Source organism: Cebus imitator, unplaced genomic scaffold (assembly GCF_001604975.1).
Source record: "Cebus imitator isolate Cc_AM_T3 unplaced genomic scaffold, Cebus_imitator-1.0 Scaffold897, whole genome shotgun sequence".
Taxonomy (NCBI): Eukaryota; Metazoa; Chordata; class Mammalia; order Primates; family Cebidae; genus Cebus; species Cebus imitator.
Window position 1 is genome coordinate 61,055 of NW_016108212.1, and position 26,255 is coordinate 87,309.

The following is a 26,255-nucleotide window of genomic DNA, read 5'->3' on the forward strand; positions in this document are numbered from 1 at the left end:
GCAGAGGCACTTTACAGGAAGGAAGGCCAGTGGCGAAGGGGGTCCTCCCCAGCATTACCCAGCGTACCTTCTTTGTCAGTGCTTTGGGGAGGGTTCCAAAGTGGGGTTCGGCTGCTCTGTCCACCGGGTTGTTGATGTCCGAGGGGACAGATTCTGTCCTCCGAAGCCGAGTTACTGTTTGAAGAGAGGGAAAACCCGTCACCAGGTCAAGCTAAAGAAAGATTCACCCCAAATCCAGAAGGCAGAGGAGAGGAAGGCAGCAAACTCACGTGGCAGGAAGGATATTCTACAGGCAGGAGCTTCTTTGGTGCATTTGTTGTGACACTTCAACCTGGTAAAGAAGAGGAGGTTAGGGTGCAGGGCACCACGTGGGGGGCTCGGGCACACAGGGGAAGCTCTGTGTAGCATTCACCCAGGACTGTCTCCATTTCCACAAACTTTTCAACAAATGTTAGCTCGAAAGTAGAGAACACTGTGATATTAATAGTAATAGCAGCTGCTACACTGAGCTGCTATGCTGAGCATTTACCATGTTCTGCTGCCATCTACCCATCCTCACGGCAAAGCGGGTCTCATGGTGCCCACTTTGACCTGCCCAGGTCACCTATCTATTTGCCTTTTGTAAAGAAAAGGAGACCTTCTACCCATATTGAAAAAGCTCAAGACAAACTTGAACTTGCAAAAAAAAAAAAAAAAAAAAAAAAAAGAAAGAATTGGTGTGGTGGCTCACACTTGTAATCCCAGCACTTTCAGAGGCTGAGGCAGGTGGATCACAAGGTCAGGAGTTCAAGACCAGCCTGATCAACATGGTGAAACTCCACCTCTACTAAAAATACAAAAATTAGCTGAGTATGGTGGCACACTCTTGTAATTCCAGCTACTCAGGAGGCTGAGGCAGCAGAATCGCTTGAACCTGGGAGGCGGAAGTTGCAGTGAGCCAAGATTACGCCACTGCACCTCCAGCCTGGATGACAGAGCGAGATTCCATTTCAAAAAAAAAAAGATGAATTGGACCAAGAATGTTTGCTTTACCAAAGGATCCCAGGGACCCAAAGGGCAGCCCCTCCTGCTACATTTGTGCAATGGACCATGCGGTCTGAGGGTCAGTACCAGGTGGTCCTGTCTGATGCACTGAGTCTTAGCTTTCTCACTAATGGGCTGGGGGTGTCCTGTCCACCTCATACTGCATCACAGGACAGCCTTGGGCTCAGAGGTCATCCTGTACTCTCCGCAGGAAAGACATTATTTGAATGGGAGCTGGAGATCCCTAATGTAAAACCAAGTGGCAGGAGCCACAGGAGACCCAGACCAGAGAGAAAACCCAGCATCTCCCTAGAACAGGAGAGTTACTGGGAAGGTAACAGGTCCAACTGATATGCATAAGACCCACCACCTGCAGTCCGACTGGAGCCCAGATGCAATCCCACATGCTAGCTCAGCTTCTCAGAGCTATCCCCACGGCTCTGATGGAGATATCCAAAATTAGGCCCAGAAAGGGCAAGCGTCTTGCCCCAGGTCACACAGCAATCCAGGGGCAGAGTGGGCTGGGCTGACTCCCCAACACCACCCTGTATCAGGTGAGGGCAGCCGGACAGCAGAGGACACACTGTGCTCACCCCACACTGTTCCCTATCCTTGCCCTTCCTTCCCACCAGAAACCGCAAAGCATGAGAAAATAAAGCTGGACTTGTATAGGACCTACCTCTGCTCACTCTCCTTCTGCAAGCTAACTCCCTGTTTTTAACCATCACCTGTCTCCCACCTCTCGAGGGTATAAAATGTAAGGCTAAACTTCAGAGCTCCTTACAGGTCCCAGAACAGTCCTCACATTCCTCCGGGCCTTAGTACAAGACGCTCCCGTGGCCTGGAATTCTCTCTTCCCCTTGGTCGACCTTGTAAACTTCTATTCGTTCTTCAAAGCCCACCTCAAGTATTCCCTTCTCCCAGGAGTAACTTGCTTAATTTCCCTGAAATTAAAGCCTGATCATTCCCTAGTGAGCTGAATAGGACTATGAATAGCGAGTGTAGGGAAATGCGTTTGAACTCTGACTTGCTCCCCGCACCCCCACCTGTCTGCCCATCACCTGCAATGCTTGCACTTCACTCCAAATATCATGCTCTTCTGGCACACGTGGCAGACCTGCGACAGCCAGGACTTGGTGGAGAACCTGCAGGGGCGGACACGGGCACATGCTCGCACCAGCTGGGAGGACAAGACCTAGCCAAGAAGGGTTCCCATGGGGTTCCAGGGAAACTGGGAGTCTTGGCTCCATCCCAGAGCCCCATGCGCCCTCTCCCTCCCAGGGAGGACAGAGACACCCAGGAGCCATGGAGATTTCCCAGACGCAAAGTCATCATTGTCAACATACTGAATTTGGTGTGGTCATCTGAGAGTACCCATTCGGCAGCAGCAATCAAGAGTCCAAGTGTGCATACCCTTTGACCCAACAGTTCTTGGGAATTCTTAGGAATTTACTCAACACATAGGCCCACAAGTGTCGAAGCGTATATGGACAAGGTATGCCTGTAGCACGTAAGCGGCGTAAAGGCTGGAAATGACCTACACGTCCATTGAGAGGGGCTGACTAAAGTATGGCCTTTCCATCCAATGAACTCTATGCAGCAGGAAACTAAAACAAGGAAGCTGTTTCTGTGCAAATATGGAATGACCTCCAAGTCATATTGTCCAGTTAAAAAAGTAAGGTACAATAGGATATGATCCCATTCACAGGCAGTTCAAGTGGGAAAAAACTAAGCTACGACGCTAGAGGTCAATAGTAACCGCTGGGTGGTAGCAGCACTGACAAGGAAGAACTCAAGGTAACTTCCTCGAGTGCTGGAATGTTCTCCACCTTCATCTGGATGGTGTACACAGGTGTGTGTGTGTGTGCACAAATACATACACACACTTGTGCATTTTGCTCTATATAAACTGTGTCTCCATTTTTGAAAAAGCAAAGTATAGGATTGTATATAACATATGCAGTAGTTGAGTACAAAATAAAGGAGAACACCTATAATCCCAGCACTTTGGGAGGCCGAGGCGGGTGGATCATGAGGTCAAGAGACTAAGACCATCCTGGCCAACATAGTGAAACCCCGTCTCTACTAAAAATACAAAAATTAGCTGGGCATGGTGGCACGCTATTGTAATTCCAGCTACTCAGGAGGCTGAGGCAGCAGAATTGCTTGAACCCAGGAGGCGGAGGTTGCAGTGAGCCGAGATTGCTCCAGTGCACTCCAGCCTGGTGACAGAGTGAGACTCCATCTCAAAAATAAATAAATAACACAGACAGACAGACAGATAGGAGAAAACATATACACATATTTGTTTGTATAAGATATCTCTAGAAGACTACATAACACACAGCTAAGAGTTCTTTACAGGGGGGATTGAGGAGGTGGGGACCAGAACAAAAGGGGAGTTTTCCATTGATGTTTCAATGTATTTTCAGTCCAAAATGTAGAACATTAAAAAAACCACCAAAGATAGATTCGAAGAAGGATAGGGGCTGGGTGGGTGGTGTCCTCCAGAAAAAAAGGGCAAGGCTAGTCCAAAGGGTGGGAAGGCCTAAGAGCAGAAAGAGCTCTTATTTTTGGAAAAATAGAATTTTTTTTAACATATTGTATATCACAGTAACAACAGAATGAATGCCAACAGTATTTGGGAAGCAGTTCGTAACGCACCCACCAACACAAGCTCATTTCATTCTTATGCCCATGCCAGGGAGTGAGCCAAGTCCAGGGTCCCTGTGCACAGGCAAGGAAACCAGCTCAGAGAGGTCAGGTGATGTTCCCAAGGTCACACAGTTGGGATGCCAGGGTCTGGATCCCAGCTCTCTGAACTCAGTTATAGAGCTTCTCTAAGAGATTCCACTGGTCCAGCAGAGGCCAAAGAAGGCCTTGAGCACAAGAGAAAGAGAACAGGCTCTGGGGGCAAACAACTGGGTTTGAATTTTGCCTTCAGCCTACTACCGGCTGTAAGATGCCTCAGACACCTCTGCAAATAGGGTCAACCCTAAGCCTCACAGGATTTGGGGAAGATCACAGATACACCATGTAAATGGAATGTAGCAGAGATCCATAAATGTTACTTTCTCCACCCAACAAAGATGGGAGCTTCTGGTGGCCAGGGACGCCCACCTGCATGGAGTGCCTTTTAAGGAGTCGCGATCCGGCCTCCCTGAGATGCAACCAGGTCTGTGTAGGCTCACACGTGCACACGTGCTGTCTCCCTCACTGGGTTTTAATTACTTCTCACGTCAACACTGGGGGCGAGGGGATCGAGAAGCTTAGGGGTGGGGCCCGGGAATCTGGATTTTCAACAAGCTCCACAGGGGATCTGCCGTGTGAGTTTCAGGACACACATGACATCGCACTGGATGCAGGGGAAGCTCCTGTGACTCCTTCCCATGGCCCTGACCCTATTTCTCCCGGGACCCGTGTCCTGAGAAAGGGGGAAAGTGCTTTCCCTAGCAGAGTGAGGAAGAGACCCGGGGAGGTGCAGGTGAGGGAGCTGCAAGTCCATGTGTCCATCCTGGCAAGGCGAGGGCTCAGGTGAGTGCAGGGCCACGCCCCGCAGAGATGACGGACAGGTATCAGAGGCAAAGAGCTCACTGAGAAACATGGACCAGAACTCCCAGCCCAGCTCTGTGCCCAACTTCCCCCCTGCCCCCCACCAGGCCTGCTGTGCCTACCTGTGCGTCACTGAGAGCCCGATATCCCTCCGTACCATCTGTGGGGATCCATGCGGGAGATCTGTGGGCAGAGAGGCCCGAAGGGTAGGTTGAGGAACTCCACAGGCAACCGCTTGTGCCTGTGACCTCCTAGTTCAGAAATCACAGGCTGCAAGGGGCGGGCGTGGTGGCTTATCACGTAAGCATCTTTCCCTGTGACCTATGTCCACCAACACAGGAGCAGCCCAGGCTAGACCAGTGGCGTGGCGTGGTTCCCCTCGCCTCGATTGCTCCTGGCCTCTGTGGACAGCTCAGTCTGCTGCCCCTGTGATGTTTCCAGCTGAGGAGCAAGGCAGGCTGGAGAGGCAGAAAGCAAAGCCAGGGTGAGGCCAGAAGATTCCACACAGCCCAACCTCTCGCCACCTCTCCCCGACACACCACAGGCCACCGGGTGCAGGGGCTCAATTCTGGGTACTTCTTGGTAAAAGGCTGAAGCTGTTGACCTCAGGTGGAGGGCTGGGGCTAGTCAGCTGGTCCAGTGCCTTTCCAGGCAGAAGTCCCTGGAAGATATTCCTCTGGGAGAGGCCACTGCCAGGTCTGGGCAGACAGAGTGTGGTGGGGTTTTGGGGATGAGGAGGGTGCTGAGAGGAGGGGTGCTCATCCCCAAGACCCCACCCACACTCTATCTGCCCAGCTTTATCACATTCTCCCATGGGCCAGCCCCACCCAGGCAGGACCCTGAGCCTCTGGGGATGTCTCGGACACCCTCCTTCTCTGCTGAGAGAATGGGCATCCACTTTGAGGTGCCACCCTGCTGGCCCTCCTGGTAGGCGCTCCCTCTCCCAACCTGGGCCTCCCCATCAGAAAAGGCAACCCTAGCGTGGCAGACAAGCAGCTGGAAGCACTCTCCCCACCCACCTGCAGCCCCCACGTTCAACTCACGCCCCCATACTCAGCGCCATGGGCTCCCAGAGCCAGTTCATGAGTGGGCTTCAGGGCTCCAGGAACCCTTAGTAGAATGCTGTACACTTTTCTCTGGAAGGAAGGTCTAGGTGACCTGGGACCCAGAAAGGTCAGGCACGCAGTGCTCGCATGTGGCCATCTCATGTCCTCTGAGACAGAAGGTTCCCCCGAGGGTGACCACTGCCCCCCTCAATCCCAAGTGCCGGTCTAACACACAGCTGGACTCATGAAATGCTGGTTCACTTAAGGCCAAGTATCACATAGCAAACCTCCATGAAAGGGTGTGCTGGATGGGCTGAGTCCTCCCACATCAAGGACAGCTGGATAGGAGCAATCTTTCTTACCTCTAGCTCTCCCTGGCACCTCTGACATAAGGTTGACTTGTCCCAACTTCCTCCTGGGGCCCACCCCACCCAGCAGCAGCCAAGGCCACCAAAACACGCAGGGATGACCGGAGCAGTGGTTCACACCTGCAATCCCAGCACTTTGGGAGGCCAAGGCAGGCGGATCACCTGAGATCAGGAGTTTGAGATCAGCCTGGAAAGCATGGTGAAACCCAGACTCTACTAAAACTACAAAAATTAGCCAGCTGTGGCAGCTACTTTTAATTCCAGCTACTAGGGAGGCTGAGGCAGGAGAATCACTTGAACCTGGGAGGCAGAGGCTGCAGTGAGCTCAGATCGTGCCACTGCACTTCAGCCTGGGTGACAGAATGAGATTCCATCTCAAAAGAAAAAAACAAAACCAAAAAACACATGGAGCTCAAGGGGTTAGCTGTCAGCCTATAGAAAGATGGAACTTCAACCAGCTAGCCTGAAAAGCCACCTACGATCTTCTGTGGGCATGGGCAGTGAGGTGGTGTATGTGCCAGGCACTACCTCTGTCTGACCTGTGTGGAGACACTGGCCCTGAAGGCCTAACAATCTCACTGCTCGAGTCCCCACATTGCCATGGCAAGTAGAGGATGACAGGGCTGGGACTTCCTAGAGATGGGGGTGTTGAATGTTCCTCCAAGGTTCTGTGAAGGGCCCTGGGAGTTCCTGCCTGAGCACTGGGGGAGGGAAGTGTAGCTCCTCTCCTTGCCCCCTGGTCCCTCCCTGGGGTTCCTGCAGCCAGCTCCACGTTGGCATAGTCCCTGCCTGCTTGACCCCTCCTCATCCCCAAGACCACGCCCGCAGCTACATGACTCTCCTTAGCCAGCTTGGGATAGTACAAAAATAAACTCCTATTTTGCTCAGGCAAAAACCAGACATCTCTGCATTTCCAGACAATTAAAAGCAGACTCCAGAGGCACAGCTGTCTCCCTCCACTCTGACTCATGAGTGAAGCNGGAGCTCAAGGGGTTAGCTGTCAATGGAACTTCAACCAACTAGCCCCAAAAGCCACCTACGATCTTCTGTGGGCATGGGCAGTAAGGTGGTGTATGTGCCAGGCACTACCTCTGTCTGACCTGTGTGGAGACACTGGCCCTGAAGGCCTGACAATCTCACTGCTCCAGTCCCCACATTGCCATGGCAAGTAGAGGATGACAGGGCTGGGGCTTCCTAGAGATGGGGGTGTTGAATGTTCCTCCAAGGTTCTGTGAAGGGCCCTGGGAGTTTCTGCCTGAGCACTGGGGGAGGGAAGTGTAGCTCCTCTCCTTGCCCCCTGGTCCCTCCCTGGGGTTCCTGCAGCCAGCTCCACGTTGGCATAGTCTCTGCCTGCTTGACCCGTCCTCATCCCCAAGACCAGGCCCACAGCTACATGACTCTCCTTAGCCAGCTTGGGATAGTACAAAAATAAACTCCCATTTTGTTCAGGCAAAAACCAGACATCTCTGCATTTCCAGACAATTAAAAGCAGACTCCAGAGGCACAGCTGTCTCCCTCCACTCTGACTCATGAGTGAAGCCCCACAGCTCAGCCACGCACAGGAACATGCTCCCAACCTGGAGGTTGGGGTGGGAAAGGGGGTCAAGGATTGCCCAGGTATCCTCCCCTCCCAAAGAGGCATCTGCGCCTCTCATCTCTCGGGGCCTCATTAGGAGCTGCGCTGCATTTCTGCCTCCAAGAAGATCCCTCTCCTGAAGAGTGGGGTCCCAAGACATCAGGTGGGGTTCTGGGGACAGCTAAAGTCCAGTGAATCCAGGCAGATGGCATCACCTTCCCGGGGTGCTGCTTTACCATGACAGCCCAGCAGGCCAGAGTCCTTGCTGGAGAGTCCCCATGGGGAAAGGCAAGGTGGACAGGGCGCTTCATGGGGCTGCCCGTGGGCGGAGATGCGCTCAAGTTCTCTGCTTCTTGGAGAGCAGCTGCCAGCTGGGCTAAAGCCAGCCGGTCACTTTAAGGCCACCTGTCTTAGGGCTATTTCCTGAGGCGGTCACCAGCACCTGTGCTTCTGGACTATGAAGAGGCTGAACGGGCTAAGAAGGGGGTCAAAGAGGTCCACCCCCGATGAGGACAGCAATGCACACACGACTCCCGGGTGGCAGAGGGGATGGAAATGAATCTCTCTTACCAAACCTGGAGGAGACAAAAAGCAGAGAGGGAGATTACGTCACCATGCTAGCTCGGCGCGTTCCTAGAACATTACATTTGGGCAGGAGCAGGCAAGAGGCTGGGACGCAGGACTCTGAGGCCTGGCTTGGGGCCAGCCTGGCTGAATGACTGTGGGAACCCCTGCAATCTCTGTGGGGACATTTCCTCAATGGAAAGGGCTATCCCCAGGCCTCCATAGGGGACATCAAAACTCAGTGCTGTGCACTTTAATACATCAGCTTACGCAAGCAAGCCTTGCCAGCAACCAAGCATGGGAATTAGAGTTCCGCCCATTTCATAGCCAAGGAAACTGAGCCGCAGGAGGCTCACTATGTCATGAAGTGCTGGTTACTTAAGGCCAAGTACCACATAACCAACCTCCATGGCAGGGTGTGCTGGAGGCAGGCTGACAGTGGGAGAGCCCGGCCCAGAGCCAGGCAACAAAAAGGGTCAGTCAGCTGGAGAGATCGGTCCCAGAGAATCATGCCTATAATCCCAGCACTTTGGGAGGTCGACGTGAGTGGATCACCTAGATCAGGAGTTTGAGACCAGCCTGGCCAACGTGATGAAACCCCATCTCTACTAAAAATACAAAAATTAGCCAGGTGTGGTGGTGCATGCATGCCTGTAATCCCAGCTACTTGGGAGGCTGAGGCAGGAGAAAGGCTCAAACCCGGGAGGCAGAGGTTGCAGTGAGCCAAGATTGCGCCACTGCACTCCAGCCTGGGCAGCAGAGTGAGATGTCTTCTCAGAAAGAAAAAAAAAAGAACTATCAGCTGGCGAGGGTGTGGCTGGACAGGAGGGCAGAGATAACAGCCATGCAGGGCAGAGGTAGCCCCTGAAAGGAGAGTCAGGCAGGGACACACCCTGAGCCTCCCCCACATACCCTGCGTACCCCAAGGAGCCTCCCCCAGGGGCTGCCGCTGACCCAGAGAACACATGGAGCTGGCAGAAGCAGAGCATTCAGCCTGTCCTCAGAAGTCACCAGAACAGCAAGGTGGCCTGAGTGTCACGTCAGTGCTGGTTCTGGTGGCTCTGCAGGGACTGGACTCAGAATCCCAGAGTCTGAGATTCAGTCACTGGCTGGAGTTTGAGGCTAGTTGTGTCACCTGCCTGAGGTTCTGTGCCTGACACTTTCCAGCATAGGAATGAGACCAGAGCTTTCCTAATGCTCTTCTTGGGAGAAGACAGAAACAGAGGGACTGGGTTGAGCCCACTGTGAGGCCTCCTCCGACTGACCCATGTTCGTGTGGCCATGATCACTGCATTCTGTAGCCCCTTCTGGGTGGGACCCAGGCTCCAGCAGGTCAGCCTGGATGGGAGCAGCAGGGTGGGTGACACCCAGATCTCTCCTCCTTGGGCGGAGCACTCAAAACCATCGGTTCTGTCCAGGCTCCATCCCATAGAGGACCTGAACAGCAGGCACTGGCAGAGGGGATCAGGCCCGTTCCAAAGACGACTGCAAGGCCCAAGACACGCCAGGGCCCAAGGAAACCCCCAGAAAAGGGGTGCCCTTATCATTTCTTGGCCTTTTGGATAAGATCAAGTGTAGAAAAGGGGTGCCCCATGCTGAGGAGAGAAACTAGGTGTCCCACAATCCTCAGGGGTACAGGATGGTAAGAGGCATCCAAGGAAAACACTCCCTTTCTTTCTGTGCTGCCCACAAGAGCATACTGACAAGGCAATCTTTGTAATAAAAAGGACAACGATCTAATGTCCACCAAGAAGGGACAAGATAGATAAACTATACAATGGAATCCTATGAACAAGTCAAAAAAAGTGGGGTTTGAATAATTATAGACATACACAAAACTGCTAGTCTGATGGCTCCTGAAAGGGGAACCACGTGACTGAATAAAAATGGGGGGGGTAACTGCCAATCAAAATCTGTTCCTCTTTCTGAAACTATTGAGGTAAATAACTAACAATAAAAATTCCTCTTATAAAGGCATTGCACTGTGATCATGTCCTTTGTTCACCTGCATTTGGATGGGTCAGAGAAGTCGCTCCTGCATTCCAGTCTGGGTGACATGGCAAGACCCTGTCAAAAAAAAAAAAAAAGGAAAAAAAAAAAAAAAAAAACGTGGGGTAGAGTTTTCACCGTGTGCCCCAAGGAGTCAAAGAGCTGCTATCCTGTGGGCTGTGTGTCTGTCTCACTTGTGCAAAACACATAGATGGAAAATGTTTTAAGTCAAAAAATAAATGAAAGAATAAAATATTTCAAGACGTACTGACGTGATGCTCTCAGAGATACCCAGGGAAGCTGAAAAAATAAGTCGCGGGACAGAGTAGATGGTGCGGTAGCTGACAGTCACTAGTGGTTTCAGCCAAATATTCCAGCTCTCCCCGTCCTGGGCGTGTGGGCAAACAGCACTGCTTCACTCCCCTGTTCAGGCTGCACCATGAATGGTGAGTGTAGAGTACTCCACTGCCAGGGTGTGACACCTGGAACTCACTTTCCCTCACCCCCGTGGCCAGCGGTGCTCAGGCAATGTCGGTGCTATCATTCCAGGCCCAGAAGGAGGCTTACCCATGATGGACAAGGTGGCATGAGCAAGAAACAAATCTCTGATCTTTTAAGACCTGGTGATTGGGCGGGTGCGACAGCCCCCGCCTGTAATCCCAGCACTTCGGGAGGCCAAGGTGGGCGGATCACGAGGTCAGGAGATTGAGACCATCCTGGCTAATATGGTGAAACCCTATCTCTACTAAAAATACAAAAAGTTAGCCGGGCATGGTGGCATGTGCCTGCAATCCCAGCTACTCGGGAGGCTGAGGCAGGAGAATCACTTGAACCCAAGAGGCAGAGGTTGCAATGAGCCCAGATCTCGCCACTGCATGCTAGTCTGGGTGACAGAGTAAGATGCTGTCTCAAAAAAAAAAAAAAACCTGGTGATTTGGGGATGCTTGGTATTTCCGTGTAACCAGCCTACCCTGACCCATACATGGCATCACGTCATGCGCACGTGTACATAGAGAACCGAATCTAGGAGAATGCAGCCCACACCGCTAAAGTAGTCTGAGGAATACACTAAAAGATGGGGGCACCTTTTGCTTTTGACTTTATACACTTCTATAGGGGTTGATTTTATTTGTCCTTCTATGTATCTTTATAATGAGAAAACCACAGAAGGCACTTTTGGTGGCTGCCAGGGGAGCACTCACCTCATTGAGGAGACCTCGTCAATGCGGTTCCCCAGCTGAGACTCGTGGGACTTGCTCCGGGTGAGAGTGGGGAAGCTCGGCAGCAGCTGGAAGACCTTGCGGCTGGGTGGCGGGGGCGTCCGTGGTGGCTTCAGCTTGGTGTGCCGTCGCAGCTGGGGTGTGGTGGGCGAGGTGATGAAGCTGTGCAGGGCCCAGGGGGTCAGCTGGCCGCTGGCGTGCAGGGGGATACAGGTGTCCGAGAGGCCCTCACTGAAGCTGGTGGTGGGGGAGTCCGAGGCGGGAAGAGCTGACACGGAGGTGGAGCGTGGGCCCTGGGCGCTGTTGCCTGCTCTGCCCAGCTGAGAGCTCCCCGGCGGCCAGGGCAGGCTGGCTGGTGAGAGGGTGTCCGTGGAAGCCCCTGAGCCACTTTCCCGCCGAGCATCCAACAAACTCCAACCCGAGTCCTCCTTGTGTTCCCCTCCTGTGGACCAAGACGTGGAGTCACAGATGGTCGGGGCTGGAAGGCATTCACAGGGAGGATGGCTAGGGGCCAGAGAGGTTCAACCCCTGGTGTGGGGCTACACTGTTTATTAAGAAAAGGCTTCAACTCCAACCTTTACCTGGTTTATGCAGGCCTCTCATGCACACAGGTTATTTGCCTTGGTGCAGATACTACCATAGGTTGAGCATCCCTAATCTGAAAATCCCAAATCCAAAACACTAAAACTTGAGAATTTCTGAGAACCGACATGACACTCACAGGAAATGGTCACGAGAGCATTTTGGATTTGGGGATTGCGAATGCTGAACAGGTAGGCACACTGCAAAAGTTCCAAAATCTAAACAAATCCCAAATCCAAAACGCTCTGGTCTCAGGCATTTTGAATAAGGGATACTCAAAACCTGTATCTCTTGTTTTACAGAGGACGAAGCACAGCCCAGAGAGGAACTGGCTTGGGCAGGGCTCTTACAGGCAGGTCTTGGGGGAGCAATCCAGGAAATCCACACCAAAAGTGGCTGACCTCAGAAAGCGAAGGGGTGGCCGATCTGTAAGAGTTAGGAAAGGGAAGCTGGGTGTGTGAAGGAAGGAAAAACTCCACTTTAACAAAATTCAAACACTAAGACAAGGGGCTGTTCTGAGCATCCAACAGCAAAGTACCCTGGGGCTTGTGGAAAAAAAATCCAGGAAGAAAGGGATCAACAGCCACTTCCTTCTGTACCAGCCTTTGAGTGACTGTGGGCTGCCCCCACTGTGACCCTCTCTGCCTGAGGCCCGAGGCTTGTGTGGCTCTGTGGGGCTTGAGCTCCAGGGCACAGGCTGTGTAGCCATTCAAGCACATGCTGGATGCTGGTGGAAAGGCCCAAAAAAAACTATCCCTGTGAAGAGTTGAATGGGCGTGATAGGCACATAACATAGTATGCTCTGTGCCAGTACAGAGACACACAGGGGCCTCTGTAGAGAAGCAGATCCTAAATCAGCAGTGGGAGGTGACTGGATCCTGGGGGCGGTTTTTCATGGCTGTTTCAGCACCATCCTGTTGGTGCTGTTCTCGTGAGAGTGAGTTTAAAAGTGTGTAGCACCTCCCTGTCCCCTCTTGCTCTTGCTCCTGCCCTGTGGGATGCCTCACTTCCCCTTGCTATCCACCATGCCTGGAAGCTTGGCTCAAAGGTTCTGCAGGCTCTATAGGACACATGGCAGCTTCTGGTTCTGGAGAGCCTGCAGAACCATTAAGCCAAGTAAACCTCTTTTTAAAATAAATTAACCAGTCCTGCAGATCACCAGGTCAGGAGTTCGAGATCAGCCTGGCCAACATGGCAAAACCTCATCTCTACTAAATATGCAAAAATTAGCCAGGTGTGGTGGTGCTCACCATTAGTTCCAGCTACCTAGGAGGCTGAGCCATGAGAATTGCTTGAACCCAGGAGGTGGAGGTTGCAGTGAGCCGCAATCATGCCTGGGTGACAGAGTACGTTTCCATCTCATAAATAAATAAATAAATAAGCAAGCCAGCCTCAGGTATTTCTTTACAACCTTCGAGAAGGGACTGATGCACCAGTGCTGGGCAAGCCTTGCCTCCCTCCACCCTCCTGCAATGCCTGTTCTTCTCCCCAGTGTACAGTGGAGGCCACTGAGACTCAGGGAGGCCACAGACACTGCCCAAGGCCAGATAGCTAAGAAAGCAGTGTGACGGGAATTGAAAACATCAATCTCAGCACCACGCTCCCCACCTCTTCTACCCCCGCCCTGACGATGCTACTGATTCTCAATAGCCTACAGCATAACAGCTGTGGGACGTAACAAGCTCCCTGTCATCAGAGGTGGTCAAGCCACTCATCAAGAATGGTGTGGTGGTGGGGAAGAATTAGCCTTCTTGATTTGTAAATTTCTTTGTACACCCCATCCCCTCTTCAAACACCCTTCCTTTCACCTGACTGGAGGGACTTTCTATTCAGGGTCCAATGGACAGGAGCTGCTCAGTCCCTGTGCTCCCAGACTGCTTGCTCCTTATGCACTGCAGCCACGACTGACACTGTGGCTCATAGATTGGCCTGTCGGGGGCACTGAACAGGTTTCTTGTTGAGCAGATGAAGGAATGAATTTCATGAATCTATGAGCAAGCCTGCCACCAAAGGAAATAAGCCCCAAATTTGCAAGTTGCCTGTTTAATCACCACTGCTCTGGGCCTACTCGAGGATGGCCAATGGGTCTTGATGTGTGCACCAACAGCGGCTGATTGATTGCCAGTGGCTGCTTGAGAATGACCCTAGAGTTGCTCAACAGAAGCATCTGCAGCTTAGTGATATCTGCAGGAATACTCACTCATCCCCTATTCACCAGCACAGACAACCATCCTTGACTCACTCTTTTTTTTTTTTTTTTTTTTTTTTTTTTGCTCTAGGGTCGGGCTCTGTCACCAAAGCTGGAGTGCAGTGGTATGATCTTGGTTCAACTGCAACCCTTATCTCCCAGGATCAAGCCATCCTCCCACCTCAGCTTCCTGAGTAGCTGGGACTATAGGCACACACAACCACGCTTGACTAATTTTTGTATTTTTTGTAGAGATGGGGTTTTGCTATGTTGCCCAGGCTGGTCTTAAACTCCTGAGCTCAAGCAATCAGTCTGCCTTGGCATCCCAAATGCTGGGATTACAGGCCTGAGCCACCACGCCCAGCTGTTCACTCACCTTTCTTTAGATCAGAGATTACAAGGGAAATGACTTCAACATGTTCTGTCCCCTCACAGGCCTTGTACTGAAAAGAACACCTAATAGACGCCAGGCTCTGGTCTAAGGACTTCACTTTAACTCATTTCCTCTTCACAATGACCCTGAGAGAAGTGTTGTTATCGCTGCCATTTTACAGATGAGGAAACCGAAGTACAGTGAGGTGAAGTAACTTGCCGACGTCTCATAGGTTCTAAGTGGCTAAGCACAGTGCTGGGCCCAGGCACTCTGATTCCATAGCCCATCCTTACCATGACCAGACTGCCCTCACTAAGCCCCATGGGGCGCGGTGAAGATGCTGTGATGCGGAATCTGACAGGATTGCTGGTACCCAGTGGATCCCAGCAGGTGCCTGAAGTGTGGCCAGCACCAGGCAGACGAAAGGTCTGTGTCCTGGACTGTGATGGGGCCAGGACTCTGCTGGGGATGCAGAGGCACCATAAGCTGAGACTAAATGAGAGAGAAGAAACCTAGAAAATGCCTCTTTTCAGGGGCCTCCTCTAGGGAGGAAAAAGCACCCTCTGAACAAGAAACGAGTTCAAAGCCCAGCTCTGCTCCAGGCAAGGTGTGGGGCCCCGGATGACTCATCCAGTGCCTCCAGTGGTCAGAGAGGCCTCAGCTACAAAGTGAGCTTAACACCACCTCTTACAAGGGTGCAGCCACAATATGTGTGACACACGCCTGGCACATAGTAGGTGCATAAATTAGTGATCTCCCTCTTTTGGCATCTATGACAGGTGGACAGCAGCCTTCATCACCCAAATGGGTCACTACCACTGAACAGCTGACTCTTCCACAGTTCTTTAAAATCCAGGCATAAGGAGGAAGGAAAGAAGGGCTGACAAATTACCCCAAAGATCTCAGCTTGGGTGGCAAGCATGGGAACAAACCAATCGCCATTACAGCCTGAGGATCAAATCCTGGCTCAGTCATCAACTGCTGTGTGTCCTTTCCCAAGCCCCTTCCCCTCTCTGGGCTCAGTCTGCTCCTGTAATATGTGGGAATAAGAACGCTGGCCACACCTCTGCCATGTTTAATTTCAGCATCTGCTGGGAGACCTGGTATGGTAAGATTTTCTGAATTGAGTGCAACTTTCTACACTGCGCTGTGTGTGGAGGACTTGATACAATGAGGCCAGAGAGGAAATTAAGCCCGATCCTCTCTGGGAAGAAAAAAACCAGGCAGAATATAAACCTCAGTGCCTTCCTTAAGCCTCAGGGAGCCGGAGGTAAGACAGGAGCCTCAGATAATTAAAAAGCAGACCTGATTCCATTCATGAGGCTGATTTTAATGCCTTATCTGTGTGGTAGGGGGAGCATTAAGTCAGGCATTTGAAGCTGTTTCCAAGGCAAGATTTAGAAAGCCTGTGAATAATTCCCAAGGACCTCCTAGCAAGGCCAGGATTACACACTTTGTCTGGGACAGCCACGTACACGCTCCCAGCTAAAGAGCCATAGAGTTTCCCTAATTGCCCTTGGCTCAGGCCCACATCAGCGTGTGCCTTCTGAGCACAGAACCCAGCCAGCAATGGGGACAGGAGAAGGCAGGGAGCGGGCTGGGGTTGGGCTGGGGGCTAGAATGCGGGAAGCTGGTGGAAGGTACACAGAGCCCTCCACAGAAAGGAAACCTTGCCAGTCCAGCCCAGCAGACAGGCCTGGGATTTCTAAGCATGGCTAAAGCCCCCTCAGGTTCAGCCTGGCCAGACCCACCAGGATCAGGAGCCCCGAGGACCCTGGGAGAGCTTCTCAGGAGGCTGTTACCATCCAACCCTGGCCTTTCCAGGCTGCCCCAGCAACCCTGGCCCATGCCTGCCCCACTCCATCCCCCACCATGGTGGAGGCCACAGCCCCCAGGGCACCAGGCCAAGGGAGAGGGCGGCAGGCCCCACGTACCCAGGCCTGTCACTTTCCGCAGGCAGGTGAGGGCATACTGCAAGCGGCCACACTCCTCCGCACTGGCCCCACAGCGCCGCAGTGTCTCCTTCACCCTGGCCTCGTTCATCTCCAGCAGGGCATCCAGCGTGAGCTCTCGGGGGATCTCCTGAGGGGACAGAGCGACAGGCAGAGAGGCGGTGAGCAGTCAGCGGCCCAGGAGCCCCTCAGCCTCAGGCCAGCCTCCCGCTGAGTGGCAGGGGCCAGCTGCTGGTGGGGCCGGCCTCTGACCAGAACCACCACGTGCTTGGGGACACAGGCAGAGCTCCCTGGCCCCCGCCCTGCAGGCTCCCAGAGACAGCAGCTGAAGCAGACTCGGTGGGGGGTGAGGGGAAGAAGTAAAGACCAGAAAGGTTTGGATGAGGACATGTGGCCCAGCTTGTCTCTTCTTACTCCTCTGCATAGAAAAAAACCCGGAAAATCATAACAACCTTTTAGAATGACAAGTACTTCAGACGAAGAAGGCCCTTTACGATTTTGTTGTATCTGAATCAGACAAGAGAGATTTCAAATCAAACTGGCTTAACAAAGGAAGGGTAAAAAAAAGAAAAAAAAAACCTGCCCAAACACTGCAGAGGCACTCACTGCCTCCCCTGATTCTGTCAAAACCTTTCACTGTGCCCACTTGACAGCTGAAGAAAGATGCTCAGAGAAGTTATGTCACCTGCACCAGGTCACTGGGCCACAGGGGGAAGAGAGTAGCAGGCAGAATTTTACGGCGGTCCTGTGACCTTCAGCCCCGGTGTGGCTGCTGCTCATGTTACATTACAGCAGTCTCCCTCTTATCTGCAGTTTCAGTTACCAGCAGCCAACCATGGCTTAGAACTACTACATGGAAAATGCCAGAAACATTCCAGAAACAAAAAATTTAGTTTTAAACTATGCACGATTCTGAGTAATGTGATGAAATCTCGCGCCATCCGGCTCCGTCCCACCAGAGACATGTATCATCCCTTTGTCCATGCTGTCTCCACTCCTGGCCTGTTAGCCACTTGGTAGCCGCCTTGGTTATCAGATCAGCTGCCAGGACCTCTCCCCACGCAGGCACTTTATCATCTCACGCCATCCCACGATGAGGAGTGAGAACAGTAAAAGTAAGACAGGTTGAGAGAGAGGAGAGAGACCACATGCCTGTAGCTTTCATTCTAGCATATTGTTGTAATTACTCTATTTTGTTATTGTTGATTATTAATATCTTACTGTGCCCAACTTATTAACTTTATCAGAGATATGTATGCATAGGAAAAAACATAGTATATATAGGATTCAGTACTATCCACGGTTTCAGGTATCCACTGAGGGTCCTGGCACATATCCCCTGCAGATAAGGGGGAACTACTATGTAGAGCAAAAGGGAAATTATCCAAGTAGGCTACATCCAAGCACAAGAGCCCTTTAAAAGCAAAGCGTTCTCTTGAGCTGGTAACAGAGAAGTCAGAGACTTGAAGCCTGACAAGGACTCAGCAGACTTTGAAGAAGGAGGGGAACAGGGGTGACCTCTGGGAGGAAGAGTGGCTCCTGGCTGACAGCCATTGAGGGAATGAGGACCTCAGACCTCCAGCCACAAGGAAATGGATTCTGCCAAAAACCTGAATGAACATGCAAATGGATTCTTCCCCAGAACTTCCAGGTAAGAGGAAGGCCTGGCCTACACCTAGACCTCAACCTGTGAGATCCCAACTAGGGATGTAAGCAGAGCTCGCCTGGATTCCTCCACTCAGTCTTCTACCTAGAGAACCACCAGCTCATAAGCAGGCAGTATGTCAAGCTGTTACATTTGTTACAAAGCAATGGAAAATACAAAGAGTGGATGTTTGAATCAAGGCCCAGCAGACTTCAAAACTTGCGCCCTTTCCTCTCATCAAGGAGGGAGGAAACCTCTCCAGCTCTGACTACTTTGAACCACATGATGCTGTCAGAGGCATTGCAACCACAGTGGTTCCATCTTGAATAGGGGCTGGGTAAAATGAGAGCGAGACCTGCTCGATGCATCCCCAGGATGTCAGGCATTCTTAATCACAGGGTGAGACAGGAGGTCACAGATACCCATCACAAAGACCCCGGGATAAAAGGGTAAAGAAGCAGCCAAAACCCACCAAAACCAAGATGGCGACCACAGTGACCTCTGGTCTTCCTCACTGCTCATTATATGCTAATTATAATGCATTTGCATGCTAAAAGACACTCCCACCAGTGCCATGACAGTTTACAAATGCCATGCAAATGCCCAGAAGTTACCCCATATGGTCTAAAAAGGGGGGAGGGGTCCTCAGTTCCAGGAATTATCTGCCCCTTTCCCAGAAAATTCATGAATAGTGTACCCCTTGTTTGGCATATGATCAAGAAATAACATGAAAATAGCCACAGCAGTGCTCAGGGCGGCTCTGCCTATGGAGTTGCCATTCTTTTGCTTCTCTACTTCTCTAGTAAACTTGCTTTCACTTTACTCTGTGGACTCACCCAGGATTCTTTTTTGTGCAAGACTCACGAACCCTCTTTTGGGATCTGGAACGGGACCCCTTTCCCGCAACTACACCAAGCCTGGGACAAGCAATAAAAAAAAAAAACAAAACAAAAAAAAAACCAATGGGACATGCCTCTGGCCTCAAGTGGCCTGCAGTCCAGTGGGAGGGGTGACAGACATTAAAACAGGTAACTGCCATGCAGTAAGATGTCCACTGGAACAGAGAGCGCTCAAAGAGCTATGGGACCAGACCAGACATTTTTTTTTTTTTTTTTTTGCCTTTAACTCTTTCTATAAAATTTTCCAGATTTTCTGTAACAGAGAAGGCCAGACATTCCACATCAAATAACTGCTATAAAGCTCACAGTTCTTGAGAATCTAAGCTAATTTTCAGTGATTTTTAGCAAGTTGTGTCTAATTTTACTTTTAAGGACTAATTTCATTGTCATTCCACTTGCATGCTGTAATTCCTTGCCTCAAGTATCAAAACTAACCCTGATGAAGACACTGGCTGGGTCCTGAGGGTAGGCGCCCGGCACATACCCCTCTCTCCCATAGCGTGGCTGGAGCTAGATGTCTGCCTTTGTTTTTTTGTTTTTGTTTTTTACTGTGCCCAAGATGCTTTTGTATCTTGTCAGTATATTCTTCAATCTCCAGGGCTGTAAGCAAGAATCACGTCACCATTTAGGAGGATTCACACCAAAATAAAACCAGAGACATAACAGTACCAAGAAGCTCATCACTGGTTAACCAGAACCCTGGTTACCTTCCAGAAGATAAACCTAAAGTGTCACAGGAAACCATCGACGAGAACGACACCAGCTGGGGAGGCAGATTAGACAAATGGTGCCATGTGGAAGCTTCTATTCAATCAATGTCTGGCTTCATTTCCCTTAGCCTGTCTTCCATTGAAATCACATTTGGTTATCTTTGCCCTCATTTCGCTGTGAAGAGTACCTTGGCAATACTGTGAGGGCAAGCACAGAAGTGACCTTCACCTTATCTGTACAAAGCCATCCTCCACCTTTCCCCGGAAGGGTGTCCTCCGTTTGTTTCTCCACTACATACTCCAAGGCTGTGATGACTCAGCAGTTTCCCCAGAAGATGGGAGAGATGTTTAATGGGGGCCGGCAGGGAGCCAGGCAGAGGAAACCCCATCTTCAACCTAACTATAATGCAAATAGGAATTCTTTTTCTTTTCTTTCATTCCTCTCTTCCTCACCCATAACCAAGTCTCAAGTTCTCAAACATGCTATAGTGAACCCCAAGTTCCTCTTCAAGGAATCAGTATGTCAGTATGTTCAGCTCTCTTATTCTTTAATTCCCTGTTTTAAAGTTTAACTTCCTTGTAATTCCAGTAAACAATCTTCTCCACCGGTTGTTATCAGTAGTTCACATCTGTTCCCCCACCTCCCCCCTCCAACGCCATCCTGACTCTCCCGGTCACCTGATCCAGTCACCTGCTTGGGTCACCTTCTTTGACCTAGGTCACTCCTGGCAACCTGTTCTGACCCACCCGTAACCGTCCCTCCTGCCAAAACACCCACCCTACCCCACTCTAGCTCGGACCCCTGCTCTCTTTAAAATAGCCAATCGGGATTAGTCCAGCTTGTGCAGTCTAACCCTAGCCAATAGGGGAACGACACAGCAGTAGGGATGACCTCTGTCAGGCAAAAGTACCCCTTCCCCCTTTTCCAAGCATGCAGCCACCATTGCTCCATCCGTGAGCCGCACCCTTCTATAGAGATAAATTGCCTTGCTGAGAGGATTTATCTTCAAGTGCTGTTTCTTTTGCGGCATTGAAATTTTACTTATAACAAACATAATAACTATATTTATTATTACAAACTATTTGCCAGAACAATATGCCCGGGGCTTTGCATACGTTAGTTTATCTTTAATCAATTCAGCAAGTAAATGCAGTTAAGTCCATTTTATTGAGGCTTAGAGACCTCAGAGCGTAACAAGTGGTTAGGCAGAATCAAAACCCACGTGTGCCCAATTTCAAACCTCCTCCAAATATTCCATGCTGTCACTTGTTAACCTGACCAAGCCTTGGGATACAGCAGCTACCTTTCAGGGAAAATTATTTTTTTCAAAGCAAATTAATTTCTACCTACTTTCAGAAAACAGAAGTGAGGTACAGAAACAGCTGGATTGGTTACAGCTCCTTTGCCTTATTTGAACAAGGTTGGAACAGTTGGCTATGTTTGATTGGCTAAAACTCGGTGACTGGCACAAGTGGAGGCTACATCTCCCCTTTCATAGTTCACGATATACAGAAAAACCTTTAGGATGGACTTAAAATATCTAAGGAGGCAGCTTTAGGCTAAACTCGATTTAACACACTTCCCTGCCTTTTTACCGGACAAGAAACCCAACAACTGCAATGACAATGCTAAACAAACCCCACCACCACCCCCTCCACCCCTGCTTCCCTCCCTTGGTGCTGGGGACAAGGGTAGGCTATGGAGGGGTGCCAGACCTTCTGATTTTAAAGAAATCCGAATTTTTATTTTGAAATCCTGGCTTTTATGAGGTGGTAACTAATTCAAATTTGTAAAAACAAAACAGATTAAAATTATGTCCACGAAGAACATGGGGCCCCCAGGCCTAAGTGCGGAGAATCTGATGCCTTCCAAAGTTAATCTGATCAGTGAGTGATGACTAAAACATTATTTCTGTAGGCAAATGGGGAAGGATGCTGGCCCAGCAGCAAGTACTCCAGGGGACCAGGCTTTCTCAGTGAGGGCTAACCCTGGAAACAAAGTGCCCGGCCTCCCAACTCTACCACTGACTTTGAGACCCAACGTTCACTTAAGAAAAGAAAGCCACCAGGAAAGCCTTGTGGCTGTGCAGGACCCTGCAAGGGGCCCTGATATCTCCCAGTATCATGATTCAACAGTGCCCCAAAGCAACTCAGCATCCCCGAAAACTCACACATGGATGTGACTTGCCCACCCACAGTGACAGGCACAGCCAGGTCTGATTTAGGAAGATCTTTCAAAGCAGAGTAACTCACAACTTTCCCAGATCATCTCTAAACCAAAGATGAATTAGGGAATCAGTTTTGCCACCTGCTAAAAGTGAACTCGCAGGTGAAGCCACTCTGAAACCTTCTCAGGTCTGAGAAGCTCCAATGCCCCAGGAGGGCATCCTACCTGCCAGGAGGTGCACAGAAGATGCTAAGTTGCTCAAAGCCAAGGGCAAAAGGCCCCTCTCTCCACCCATACCCCAAAGATCTGGAGAACCCGGCTGCGAGTCCACACTGCTTCCAGGAGAATTACTGCCCACCCCAGCTTCTGTCTAAAGAAGAAAATATGGAACTAGAAACCAAGAAGGGAAGACATGGATGCCCAGACCCAGCTCTGACAAGTCTCGGGGTTAGCAGGGTACACACAGGCGGGGTGGCAGGAATGAGGAGCAGAGTGAGAGTGTCAGAGGTCACTGGCTCCCTGCCTCTGCCTCTCTCCCCCTCAGACCAGGAGATATGTTTTCCAGCAAGTGGGATTAAGATATTCTTTCTGATAATATTTAGAGAGCAGGGCCAGTTGAGCACTGAGGTCACTCCCAGTCTGTGACAATCCAGTCATGTCATTAACAGGAGACTGCTGATCTCCGTTCTCTCCAGTGGAGGGTGAGGACGGGTTTGGCCAACACGCTACCCCCTCCCCCAGCAGCTGGCAGAGGTTGACGTCACAAGCCCTGCTGGGTAAGCTGGCAGCTCAGGGCCAGTTGGGTATCAAATAGTATCCAGGGATTTACCAGCAGCCACGGGGCTGCCTGGGGTCTATACTTAGAAACCTGGGCCAGCTGACACTGAGAGGCGCCACACGCCCTGTGGCCAGTCAGGTGGACCAAGGAAACGCCAGGGGCAGCACTGCTGGCGCACTGGCCATGTATACAAACATATCACACTTCATGCCAGAACACGGGTGAAAGCTGGGATAAAGGAAGATCAAGAAGCAAACCCCCACTCTGTGTTTCTGTTCAGCTTTGCAGCTCAGAGCATGCCTCAGGCAGTGCTGCTGGAATACAGAGCCATCTGTGTGGCACCTGGAAGCCTGGTGTTTGCCAGCAGGTGCATCCCCCAGCCTCCCTGGCTGTGATGAAAGGGATCCTTAACCCCGGCTCTTTCCCAGGGACTGCTCAAACCTGAGAGGCCAAAGGTGGGCTTCTAGAGCCCTGTGGGTGGTGACGTACAACCCTGCACATACCTCTGAGGCCAGAGCCCAGCGGGGCTGGAAGGAGAGAGAGAGAGAGGAGCCAGTGGGGAAGGTTTCTATGGCAGCCCAGGCTGGGAGCCGTATGTCTCAAGTTGGCAACATGTTCCTCCTACCTGCACCCCACCACTGGGGCTGATGGAGAGGGAGGGGTGAGACCTGGATAATAACCGTCAAGATATTCTGGGAGGCACAGGAGGGGCTGAGGCAAATGCCTAGGGGTCAGGCAGCCTTCAGGGGCTTCCACAGAAATCAGCCAAAAGCCTGGGGATGCTGGTGTTGCTTTTTGGCCAGCTCTGCACCCAGCCTCCTCACTAGCCCACCCCTGGGAAGCAAGGAGAACAAAGCCTTCTCCTGGGAGAGTCAGTTGCTTCCTCGAGAGCAACCCGTCCCCTCAACACCATTCCCCAGAGGCCAGCACAGTGAAGGAAAGAGCCAGACTGGGTCCCTGCAATGTCCCGCACCTCAGATAAGTCCCCGCCCCTCTTTGGGCTTCAGATTTCCCATTTATAAAATGAGTGGCTCTGCCTAGAACAGATCAGTGGCTCTCTATCCGAGCTGTGCCCTGGAATTTGTCAGGGACTTTAAAAATGAATCACAATATTTGGGCCCCACCTCAGACCAGCCAAATCAGAATTTCTGGAGGTGGGGACCACAAGGGCAGACAGGCGTCGGGGCCCGATGTCTGGCTAAAGTAGCCCAAGGCAAGGTCTGGGGACGTCCAGATCAGAAGGCAGATGTGGCCTCAGCAGGGCTGTGCGTGCAGCCTGTCCTCCTGCCTGTGCTCAGGAGGCCACACTCCTTCCGCTGAACTCCAGCCCAGCCCAGGCTAACAGCTGTCCCAGGGGACGTCCTCTCCTGTGCACAGGTCCCTGCCTCTGTCCCCACAAAGCAAGTAGGGGCTGACAATGGGGAGCCAGGCTTGAACTGACACCTTCAGGACTGGTTTTTTCTCATGTATGCATTGGTACGCCTGGGATTGAAAGCTTGTCTAGAAAGAAGGTACAGAGGTTGATGTGGAGGGATACAGGTCAAAGGCGAGAAGGAGATGAGGGGGGTTCAAGAAAGGGCGATATGCATTTATTACACATCTCCTGCGTGCCAAGCACTCTGTCAGATGAACCACAGAGGTCAGCACATGCAATCCTCGTAACACCCTGAGATGGGAGATAAGGCTGAGAGAGAGCGGGTAACTTGCCCAAGACCACATGGAACAAGGCCATCTCCACCTGCTGCCAGGAAGCCCTGGTGTCCACTGCTTTGCACCATGAAGTGAGCCCTTTTTCCCAGGGCAGTGTTTATTTGCCACCACTGGCATCACAGGTCACATCTGACTTTCCAGACCCCATACCGCTCTATCCCTGGGCCCAGTCAGGGTGAGCTCTGGCCATGGGGTTTCAAGCAGTTACAGAAGGCTCCTCCTCCCTGGTCTCTCTACATTCCCTTTTGATCCCGCTTAGCCTCCTCACCAGTCCTTTGGAGGAAGCTGGCACTTTCCTTTTTTTTTTTTTTAGACAGGAGTTTTGCTCTTGTTGCCAAGTCTGGAGTGCAATGGCGCGATCTTGGCTCACCACAACCTCTGCCTCCCGAGTTCAAGTGATTCTTCTGCCTCAGCCTCCCGAGTAGCTGGGATTACAGGCATGTGCCACTACGCCCAACTAATTTTGTATTTTTAGTAGAGACTGGGGTTTCTCCATGTTGGTCAGGTTAGTCTCAAACTCCTGACATCAGGTGCCCACCTCAGCCTCCCAAAGGGCTGGGATTACAGGCGTGAGCCACCTTGCCTGGCTGAAGCTGGCATTTTTCAACTCTGCCTGGGACCAGATCTTTAGCTTCCACCTGTACCCACTGTTACCACAGCCACCCCTTTCTCTCCAGCTAGCCCTCCCTCCTGGAAAGCCGGTCCTGTGGCTGCCTCCTTGCTCTCCCTATCAGTGTGGGAAGGCCCCATTCCTCCTCCTATAAACCCGGAGGTGTAGCACACAGTATGAGAACAGGCAAGCTTCTTCTGAAAGCCATACAGAGTCTCTTCAGCTTTGTGGGCCACATGGTCTCTGTCACAACTGCTCCACTCTGCCACTGTGGCACCACAAGAGCCACAGACAATACGTACACAAATGGGTGTGGCTGCGCTCCCATAAAACCTAACTACAGATACTGAAACAAATTTCATGTAGCTTTCATGGGTCACAAAATAGTCTGTTGTTTCTCATTACTACCACCAGTTCAAAATGTAAAAACCATTCTTAGCTCACAAGGCTCTACACAAACTAGTGCTGGGCTGGACTTGGCCCATGGGCCAGAGTTTGGTGACCCCCAAACACAACCAATGTTGCTGGGCTCCCACAGCTTTGATGCCTATTGCTGCTGTGGGGCAGCAGTTGTTTTCAAGGTTTTCTGGAAAACCAGAGAGGGGCTCCCTGAGGGGATCAGGAGCTCCTGAGAGACCCGTCTGCTAGTTGGACCCCCATGGAGCAGCTCCGAAACCCGACAGCTCTTGTTCCCAGGCACAGGAGCCAGGTTCTCCTGTCTCCAGCTCTGGGCTCACTTCCTGCAGCCCGGCTCATCCCCCAACTGAACGGACAGACAGACGACCCCAAAGGACAGGCCTCATGTGCTGGACACTGCGGCATGTCCCTCTGATGGAAGGCATCTGTGATTTGGCTCCTGGCCCCACAGGGGACCCACCAGACTCCAAGGCTGGTGCCCCAAGTCTTGTTTGACAGTCTGGGTCCTCTCTGGTGCCAGGGCCCTCCTGGCTGAACTCCAAGCTCTTGCCCTGTATATGTGGAGGAGGAGGGGACTCGACTCACCATGCTCTTTTCATTGGTGTGTCCAAGCAGTGTGAGGGCTTCCTGGTGGCCCTGGGCCTGGCTGCTCCTCCTTTCCCACATCCCGCCTGACCCCAGCATGCAGTCAGGACAGGCTTGCGGGCAGGCCCACATCTGCCATTAGTGGCCTGCATCTTGTCACCTTTCTCTGCATCATCAACACACATTTCTAAACCCAGGCTGCCGTGTGAAAATGGCCAGACATGTCCCGTATTAGAGGAGCACACACATGTACTCCAGCTTCGGGCACTGGTGCATCCCCCAATTGCTCCCAAAATGTAGA

The 26,255-nt window shown here is 51.5% G+C and overlaps 1 protein-coding gene across 1 annotated transcript in view; it reads right to left on the bottom strand.

The window, feature by feature from the left end:
• The window catches only part of LOC108298158 (kinase suppressor of Ras 1-like), a 176,880-nt gene that overhangs the window by 33,810 nt on the left and 116,815 nt on the right, over positions 1-26,255 (bottom strand). The window contains 7 exon segments of the mRNA XM_017520902.2: positions 68-174; positions 270-331; positions 2,085-2,168; positions 4,698-4,758; positions 8,136-8,140; positions 11,321-11,780; positions 16,416-16,563. Of these exon segments, the coding sequence (XP_017376391.2) occupies positions 68-174; positions 270-331; positions 2,085-2,168; positions 4,698-4,758; positions 8,136-8,140; positions 11,321-11,780; positions 16,416-16,563 (927 nt within the window).